Genomic DNA, 9,747 nt, shown 5'->3' with positions numbered 1-9,747 from the left:
ATTCAGAGCTTCTGGGCGTTGGCCTTGCCGGCGACGAGCGAGGCAAAGTCGGCGTCGGACAGGGACAGCGTGACGGTGGGCTTGGAGGGCAGGCCCTTTTGCACGGTGCCCGTCTCCTTGAGGTCAATGTGCCAGCTGTCCGTCTCGCCGGCCGAGTTCTTGAGGGTGAAGGCGAAGACGGCGTTGCCCTGCTTGATGGCGTCCTTGCGGTCGGCCTCGCTGCTGAGGGCCGAGTTGATGGCGTCAAAGGCGGCCGAGGAGGGGAACTTGGCTGCGAGGGCGCATCGTTAGCCGGCGGTTTATTTGGCGGAGGACGAATGCGCTCGCCCTTGTAGGGAACGGCCTTTCAAGACCCCGGACAAAGCGGACCCCGGGGGGGGGGGGGGGGCTGGGGGGCTTACCCTTGGCGAGAAAAATGTCTTCGGGGGTTGGAACTGGTAGATTGGTTTCGGGGGTGTGTGCTAGGAATTGATAGAGAGTCAAACAGAGCAGAACAAAAAAGGAAGCAGAGTCTGGGGAAATGCGGAGGACAGATGTTATATTGAGGGTTGATACGGCAGTCGGAGTCGAGGGCAACAAACAGGTGGTGACGATTCCTGTCGCATGTGAACCTCGGTCCCCCCCATCAGCACGGGCTCGTGTCTCCCCATTGGACACGGCCGTGAGCACGAGCGACCGGAAGGAGCACGAGGGAAGCAAAGAGGCGGTAGTGCACGGACCGCGGGCCACCATTGTGCGGGATCCCCGCATCCGCCGAGTCAAGTCACGTGTAACACGCGGTCACGTGCTGGTCTCCCAGACATGTGAAGGCCGAGCCAGAGTGGATTGCGTCTGAGTTGTCTGTGCCTCTGTCGATGCATCCATCAGCTAGTTTTCCCGAGTCAGCAATCTCACGGGTCGGATTGCACCAAGTCGGCATTGACTGCCGAGACGTCTCCAGTATCTTGATCCAGTCCAGCGAGGTCCGACTTTCAATAAAGAGAGTTCGCTGAAAAACTTGGTCAATGCCGTCTCGGACCGTGACTGATGCCAGATGACAAGAAAGTCGTCGTCTCCAAAATCCACGGGACAGGCCTGTTGGAGTATAACGATTACAGACCCCCAAGAAACCCCAAGTTGGAGTCTTACAAGACGCAACCCCACAGGTGCACCCTCCCTGCCGACGTCGGCCAGCGTCGGAACCCCTTCATCACACAGTAACTACTCCAACTCGTCACTGTCGCTCTCACCACCTCATATATCACGCCTCACGTACTCTCCTCCACGTCATACACCAGTTCCATTTTCCATAGTATACCGGGAGAAACATCATGAAAACGGCCCTCCGAACGTTGACAGCATTGACAAGATCTTATCAAAATCCGGCCCAGAAACTCCTCAGCACGCCGCGACCAGGCAGCCTCCTCAGCACCAGATTCAGCAGCACCACCAACACAGCAAAAATGGCCTCGTCGATCCTCAAGAAGCCCGTCAAGCTGGCGTGCGTGCAAATTGCCGCGGGCTCTGACAAGCAGGCGAACCTCGACCTCGCCGCCTCGCGCGTGCGGGCCGCCGCCGCTGATGGCGCCAAGATCATCGTGCTCCCCGAGTGCTTCAACTCGCTCTACGGCTGCGACTTTTTTCCGCGCTACGCCGAGACGCTGCTGCCGTCGCCGCCGCCAAAGGAGCAGTCGCCCTCGTTTCATGCGCTCGCCGCCATGGCCGCCGAGACAAAGACCTACCTCATCGGCGGTTCGATCCCAGAGCTCGTCGAAGAACAGGGGCCCGACGGCGTCGTCAAGCGGTACTACAACACGAGTCTGACGTTTGGCCCCGACGGCGGGCTGCTGGCGACGCACCGCAAGACGCACCTCTTCGACATTGACATTCCCGGCAAGATCACGTTCCGCGAGTCGGACGTGCTGAGTCCCGGCAAAAAGGTGACGATTGTCGACCTGCCCGAGTACGGCAAGGTGGCTGTGGCCATTTGCTACGACGTGCGGTTCCCCGAGCTGGCGATCATCGCGGCGCGCCGGGGGTGCTTCGCCCTCGTGTACCCGGGTGCCTTTAACCTGACGACAGGACCGATGCACTGGAAGCTGCTGGCGCAGGGCCGGGCGCTCGACAACCAGATCTACGTCGCCATGTGCAGCCCGGCGCGGGACCCAGACGGGCCATACCAGGCGTGGGGTCACAGCATGATCGTCGACCCGCTGGCGCAGGTCGTGGCCGAGACGGACGAGAAGGAGTCGACGGTCGTGTGGGAGCTTGATGGCGCCAGAATCGAGGAGGTGCGCAAGAACATTCCCTTGACGACACAGAGGCGGTTCGATGTGTACCCCGACGTGAGCAAGGGCGACGTCAAGTACGAAGAGCCAGGGCAGCCGGGATCGTAAGCTATGAGAAGGCGCATCGCGCGGCCCCGTCGTGAATCCATCACATCCCATGTCACATTAATTACGTATCGTTGCTTCTGTATCATCGCTTCCCGCAGTCAGTCACATTGGTTGAATGTGCATGCGACAGTCATGACGGTGGCGGCGGCATCCGGGGACTCTGCTCCGGATCCGGCTTCTCTCGGAGGGGCCCGGGCCCCGCTTCTTCGGTCATGGTTTTGCCTCGCCTTGCGTTTCCCTCGTCTTTGTTTCGTCCTGCCTTTGCCTTGTTTCCTCGTGCCTGATGATGTATCCCGACCCGAAGCACTACTCGCAGTCGACCAATTTTGCTGAACGGCCTGCCTTCTCGCTCATGCTGTCAAGCAGAACCGCGTCGGCCCCAGTCTCGGCAGACCGCAAAACGGGTCAAGCAAAGGGCGCACACAGTTGCTTACTGATCGGGCGTCCTGTTCTTCATCAGCCGATTGCCGTGCCGTGATTGCTAAGCACAGAGAGAGAGAGAGAGAGAGAGAGAGCAGCAGCAGGAAAAAACCCATCTAGTCGACGCCTTTTCTGACCCCACCGGCCGCTTGCTGCTCACCCCACGTTTGTAGCTCTGCCTCTCTGCGGGAACCGACCTGACTGGCCTTGCCTTACCCTGAAAAGTAACTCAAGGCTACCAAGTCATTATTGAGCCACTGGGCCCACGGCTGGAAGCAGAAATCTTCGATCCCCATCTCCGCAACCCAGACAAACAGCGCTCCCCATCAACCTTTTGCCTGGCAGCTTTCCCCTACGAGACCATCGTCGTGCAACCAGTGCAGAGACCTGCTCGTGTCATTGATTGCCCGCCACCATCCTTTTCTCTCCCACCCCTCCCCCACGCGCCTGTCAATGATGAACCGCCGTCGAATCTGAGCCGCAGGAGGGGTAACAAACCCGCCCATTTCTATCGATTGCGCCATCCACCGTCGCGTCCCTGCTTCAACCTCATCACACCCACCCTTCCTTGTTTCGGCGTCGAGACATATCCGAGCTGCCTCCCGGTGGTTCGCGCTCTCTCGACGAGTTGCACCAGAAGGCAGACGGCTCTGCTTCGTCCTCCAGCTCCCACCACCACCCGGCCCTCGTCCGGTCTGTATTGCCCGTCATTCGCCCGTCTGCTGCGGCTCCGATAACTGCTGCATTCAGTCGCCCACCTCGGCTTTGATCGGCACTCACCTTCATTCCTCCTGCTCCACGGCGTCGTCTGGCCTTACGGCTACCTCCGTTGCAAACACCTCACGCAGTTCTCGCTTCAAATCCTCTCCACCATGGGCCTCCTGTGAGAAATATGACCCCTCCCCTCTCCCAGCCCTCTATCCCAACTCACACGCCCAGCGCCCTTGGCACGGCCCTCGACTGGCCTGACGCGAAGAAGAACGCCCAGCAGGTCCGCGAGTGGGGCATCAAGGTCTGCTACTCCTGACACCACTCCTCATACTGTTACACTCGTTGACCATCCCAGCAACTTCTCGAAATCTGGAACAAGGCCAAGGGTAAAGAGCGTGATGCCATGCTCTGGGGCGACGAGGTCGAGTACCTCGTCGTGACCTATACCCAGGACGACCCCAAAGTCCGCCTGTCCCTGCGGCAGGCCGAGATTCTGACCGCCCTCGCTGCGAGCCCCGAGCTCGCCGAAGGCGGCGGCGGTGTGCCTGACCTTCAGCATGATCATGGCGCCGATGCGGCCGCCACCAACGCCGACGAGCCCGCCGCCAAGCGCCGTTGTGTCGCCTCGAACGGGCCCGGAGCCTCAAACGGCGCTTCCGCCGCTGGTAGCGCAAAGCCTACCCTGCCCGTCTTCCACCCCGAGTTTGGCCGCTTCATGCTCGAGGCCACCCCCGGCAAGCCCTGGGGCATAGACTTTCGCGAGCTCCTCGGCGTCGAACCTGACATGAAGCTCCGTCGCCGCATTGCCAAGGACCACATGCGTCCCGACGAGTACCCAATCACCCTGACCACCTTTCCCCGTATCGGATGCCCCGGCGACTTCACAGCACCCCATTACCCTCCGTCCGGCCCCCGCTTGCGCTCCCAGTTTGTTCCCGACGAGATTGCCAACCCACACATACGCTTCCCCACGCTCGCCGCCAACATCCGCTGGCGGCGCGGCAGGAAGGTTCAGGTCAACGTCCCAGTCTTCCACGACCGCAATACGCCCATTCCCTGGAAAGACCCGACTGTAAACCGAGATCTCCATCTCTGGCCCGAGGACGAGGATGTTCGTACCGGTGGTGCGGCTCCCGACGACTTCATTCACATGGACGCCATGGCCTTCGGCATGGGCAGCTGCTGCCTCCAGATCACCTTTCAGGCCAAGAACATCACCGAGGGTCGCAAGATGTATGATCAGCTGAGCCCGCTCGGTCCCATCATGCTTGCGCTCACTGCTGCTACCCCCATCTACAAGGGCTTCCTCGCCGCCACCGACGTTCGCTGGAATCAGATCAGTCGTGCCGTTGACGACCGCACGCCCGAGGAGCTGGGTGAGAAGCCTTTGAAAAACGACCGCTGGCGCATCCCCAAGTCTCGCTACGCCTCAAACTCGACCTACATATCTACCGACCCTCGCTTGCGCCCCGAATACATGGACCCGAACCTCGTTGTTGACGAGGACATCAAGGCCCAGCTCCTCGAAGGCGGCATGGACGACCTTCTCGCCACCCACTTTGCACACCTGTTTATCCGCGACCCCATTGTCATCTTCCAAGAGGACCTCGAAGAGCTTGATCTTAACAAGACTGATCACTTTGAGAACCTGCAATCCACGAATTGGCAGCACATGCGTTTCAAACCGCCACCCGCCGACAACAGTATCGGCTGGCGCGTCGAGTTCCGGCCCATGGAGATCCAGGTGACTGACTTTGAGAACGCTGCCTTTTCCGTCTTCATGGTGCTGGTAACCCGCGCCATACTGTCCTTTGACCTCAACTTCTACATTCCCATTACCCGGGTGGATGAGAATATGGAACGCGCCCACGCCGTTGACGCTGTTCTCAAGGAGCGGTTTTACTTCCGTCGCAACCCGTTTCCCGCGCGTCGCGCCCGTGGTCTGAATGGCGAAGGCGATACGTCCTCTCGACCCGGTTCCCGTCCAGGATCACGTGCTCCGAGCCGAGCGCCGAGCCGGCCTGCCACGCCGGTGGGTGCCGTCGAAGATGAGTACACAGAGATGACGGTGGACGAAATCATCAATGGCTGTCATGATGGTTTCCCGGGACTCATTCCCATCGTCGAGAGTTATCTCGACAGCGTCAACGTCGACGTCCAGACGCGCTGCGAGCTTGATACCTACCTTCGCCTAATCAGCCAGCGTGCGAGCGGCAAGCTTGCGACAGCGGCGCGCTGGATCCGTGATCTCGTCGATGCACACCCGTCCTACAAGCATGACAGCGTCATTGGCGAGGATATACAGAAGGATCTCATTGGTGCCGTCATTGCCGTCGGTGAGCGTGAGCTGTCTGGCCAGGGGTTTGCTGGCTTGGACGTGCCCGATCTAAACCGCCTGTTGGGCAGCTTCCGCGGCGGCTGCGGCGGCGGTGATGGCATCAACCAATAGCAAAATCGTGACGATGAGGGAGCGGTGCCGGTGCTAGCGTTGTGTGCGCACACGGCGGTGTCTTTTCGTCATGGGAGGGAGCTGGAGCTGGCCAGGAAAGAGATGGACTACAACTTGTTAGTTCGACCATGTGCATGCAGGGTCCTCGCGTTCCACCAACAATAGAACTAGGTACGAATGAGCCAACCATTTGGGTTCGCGCGTGCTCTTTGGCAAGGTCTTAGACTTGACTGGCCACAGGGGTTCCCTAGCCGTCAAGATGGAACACATACAACAGAGTCACCACCCACCTGCCGTTCTGCAACAAGGTCTCGGAACATGAGGATGCCGTTTCTTGCGTGCCAATCACGGATGCTATCAGTCTCCGAGGACACGCACCTACTGAGCTGAATTGGGTTTTGAAGTGTCAAGACCTGTAGAGCCTGGACCGTGGAACGAAGCGGGTAGATCCTCGATAGGGGAGTCCCTGACAGGGGGTACCCTCCAGTGATCGGCCGGACGGGTCAATACCCGTCACATTCAGATCTAATCGATCACTTTTCTTTTTTCGTCCGAGAGATCTTGTAGCAGGCGGCAGCAACGACCAAACGGGTGTCAAGATGCGATGTGCGATCGGGTCTGTTGGTCGTCCATTGCTGTGGATAATTTTGCGCGCAACTCGTAAACACGTGGCCCAGGGTGGCAAGTTGGGCAGGAATGGAGCGGTGCGTGCCTTTGGGAGCAGCATGCGGGCGTGTGCACACATGCCCGCACACATGATGGCGGAGAAGCACGGAGATGGATGAGGTCCAGGGATCACTCGTCGCAGCATGTGGAGGTCTCTCTCTGTCTTGCCGCATCGTGGGATGAAGAAGGTTGGCTCGCGAGGGAACGAATTAGTGGTGTCATACTAGTCTGCCGGGCTATTACTCTAAGAGCGTGAAACCCGGGGCTGAGGTCAAATGATGCCTGCCGGTTTGTTTCCTTTCGCTGAGGGAGCGGTGAGCATGGAAAGGAACAACGTAGGTGTACTTGGGTGGGTAGCTCCTAAGAGGAGACAAACCATTATTTTTATTGCTTTCGATGCCCGTTTTTGGCCCTGGTGCGCGTATCTTGTTTCGGGCGGTTGGCGAACTTTCCACGCTACATCCCGGATGCTTCACGAGTCTGGCGACAGCAAGTTCGCAGCCCTGCCAAGCGAGGCGATGGAGCCAAGCCAGACGATGGAGCGACGTCCAGGTCAGAAAAAAAAAAAAAAAGAAGAGGACGCCATCCTCATAGAAGTTGTTGCCAGACCTGGCCGCGTGGCAGATAGCGGAAAGCCACATTCCGGTGAGGAGAGTAATCTTGTTCAGGAGGTATAGCCTAGGCGAATTGAGTACTATGTAGGGCGGCCAGGACGACGAGGGACCCGAGCAGACGGTAGCGCCATCTGCAGACGACGAGTAATGGTGTGGATGGTGAGATGCCAAGGGAGAGGGGTGTGTCGACAGAAGGACGTTGCAGGCGAGCATCCCTACAGTGTGCCCTGTTAGCAGAAGTTAGCTCAGTGGGGACGAGCGAGCGGGAAGGCTCAGAATCGGGACCAGGCGATTGACAGCTGGGCACTACTGTATTCTGGGCTCACGCAACGGCAGAGATAGTTGGACACGGGCTAGGGGGAAATTTAGCTTTGGCGCCGGTGGGGGGCGTGTCTCTGGCAAGTGTTGCCGTTCGCAAAGAGTTACTCGTTTCGAGGAGTGGGTGGGGGACACGGTTCCTGATCCAGGCCAGGGGTCTCTCGACATGATGACCCATCAATCTCACTCTCAGCCCGCCGCCCGCTCTCCCAGTGGTGTTGTGACTCCACGTCTACCCATGGCCCCATCGATGCATCGTGCGTCGCCGTGCGGAAAAGACCCGGTGCCCGCCCCACTCAGATCGCAACAGTCGTGGAGTCGACGGCTGGATCGAGCCAAAACCGTGGCATGGTAATCGCCAGGTGGCTGTGGAGGGGTCCAGGAATGCGAGATGAGGCGCAGCGTGGATGATGCAAGGGCAGCGAGTACAACGTCGATACGGTTTGATAGCCTGCTGTTGTCCAGAGGAAACATGTAGAAAGAAGGACTGTCAGGCGTCTTCGGTGGAGCGTCCTTTTCGATGGAGCGAGCTGATCTTTCATAATCTGGGATGGCATCGTTGGGTGCATGGTGGAAGTATCTTGAGCGAGGAGGCTATTGGGCATGGAAAATGCCCACGTGGTGGTACTATACCGTAGAGATCTGTTTATGTACCGTTAGTGGAGGATTTCACCACACCACAACACACAGTAACCGGGGAAGAAGATAGTCAGTTATCCCACCGTCGTTTTGCTCCTAAAAATACCTAGGGGGGAGAGGACAGTACCGTTCTCACGTCACTGAAGCAAACCCGCCTCACAATGCAGTCCCATACTTGCTGCGGTTGCGGATTGGCGATTGGCGCTTGGCGATCGGACGGCGCTATGATTTCCTCCTTGGCTCAGCGTGGTGCCTCATTGCATCAGTGCAGCTCCCATTGGCGAGGCAGGTATCGTATCGAGCTCGTTCCGCGGAAGTCCAGACTATTGACTGTAGGGGCGTCAGGGCTAAGATGCCGCTCAAGACCCAAAAGGGAAAGATGCCAGGAACTAGACCAAGAAAGTAGGACCCAAGGTGTCTGGTGATTAACCAAGTAAACGGGACAGCGCAGAACCACACATACGTATTGGAATGGCGAACGGAGGGTGGGCGAGGGTGTATGTAGCAAAGATGTCCTGAAGGAACGACGAGTGACAGCAGCACCGTTTTCGACGATTAATTCATTGAGATGATAGTCGTGGGAAAGCTTAATGCGTGTCCAAATCTGTGTGAATGGGTAGCCTGCTCTCCCTTCTCATGGGCTTGTGGCAGGGGAGCTTGTTGACCAATGGTGTAAAGGCGGATTGCACTCCGGCCGGTGCCGTCGGGGAGAGTCAGATGCCCGACTTCGATGCCATTCCATTCCTCGTCCTCGGCGTGTTCCCTCTCTCTTGACGGGCGTACGTTTTGTGTTATTGGTAATATTGGCCTTGGCGACTCAGATATTGCGCCGTCTACCAATCCTATTGTCATGTTGAGGCAGGCACCCCATCTTCTGTCCCTGCCGCATGTACATGTAGGTGTACCATTGAGGAAGGCTGTTGTCGACGGCCGCCTGCCTCCTGCCTCCTGCCTCCTGCCATCCCAAGGCACAGAAGGCACAAAGCACTAGACCTAGGGCTTCTGAGGGAATGTACCTGGCGGAGGCAAGCATGATCGAACTACGGTCATCCATGATGCGGCCTGCCTTGTGCCTGCCTTACCTTTTTAGGTAAGGTACGTAGGAAGTATTAGCTGGTGTGTCTGCGGCACCATAGCTCTCTGTCCGACCTTCAGACTCCATGAACCTAGGTACATTATCTATCACGAGCCACTATTAGCCGATATACTCCACCGCACCAGGTCGTTCGCGACCAGCACATGTCGGGCGTCGCATCTTGCATCTCGCATCAATCAATACTCGACCTCAAAAGCTTCGGTTGGCCTCGCCGTGCAACCCAGTACGCTTCGTACCGAAGGTGCACCAACACCATGGCGCGTCTCATCGTCACATCGCTACATCGCTCAATGACCCGCCTATACCCGATGCGCCGAGCCCACCTAACGTAACCCCCCTCCCTCCCTCTGCCTCTCTTCCTGGCTAATAACAAGTAGGTACTGTAAGTGATCGCTGCCGAACCAGGTTGCCGACCAATCCATGTCCTCATCCAGTCAATAGCAAGAGACACCATGTCTG

At 58.3% G+C, this 9,747-nt stretch overlaps 3 protein-coding genes across 3 annotated transcripts; 2 read left to right on the top strand and 1 right to left on the bottom strand.

The window, feature by feature from the left end:
- Positions 1–2: 2 nt before the first annotated feature.
- Positions 3–732, bottom strand: VDAG_00137 (oleate-induced peroxisomal protein; the record flags this gene model as incomplete). The annotated part of the gene is made up of 2 exons (XM_009651514.1): positions 3–271; positions 582–732. 2 exons carry the CDS (start codon positions 730–732, stop codon positions 3–5), a joined length of 420 nt encoding a protein of 139 aa, XP_009649809.1.
- A 710-nt stretch (positions 733–1,442) lies between these two features.
- On the top strand, positions 1,443–2,375 carry VDAG_00136 (hydrolase; the record flags this gene model as incomplete). Its single annotated transcript, XM_009651513.1, has 1 exon — positions 1,443–2,375. One exon carries the CDS (start codon positions 1,443–1,445, stop codon positions 2,373–2,375), a length of 933 nt encoding a protein of 310 aa, XP_009649808.1.
- Positions 2,376–3,667: 1,292 nt separating this feature from the next.
- VDAG_00135 (glutamate-cysteine ligase) lies at positions 3,668–5,955 on the top strand (the record flags this gene model as incomplete). The annotated part of the gene is made up of 3 exons (XM_009651512.1): positions 3,668–3,678; positions 3,735–3,807; positions 3,862–5,955. 3 exons carry the CDS (start codon positions 3,668–3,670, stop codon positions 5,953–5,955), a joined length of 2,178 nt encoding a protein of 725 aa, XP_009649807.1.
- Positions 5,956–9,747: the final 3,792 nt, after the last annotated feature.

This window comes from Verticillium dahliae, genomic scaffold (assembly GCF_000150675.1).
Source record: "Verticillium dahliae VdLs.17 supercont1.1 genomic scaffold, whole genome shotgun sequence".
Classification (NCBI taxonomy): Eukaryota; Fungi; Ascomycota; class Sordariomycetes; order Glomerellales; family Plectosphaerellaceae; genus Verticillium; species Verticillium dahliae.
The sequence above is the reverse complement of the archived record's forward strand: the minus strand, read 5'-3'. Positions and strand labels throughout refer to the sequence as shown.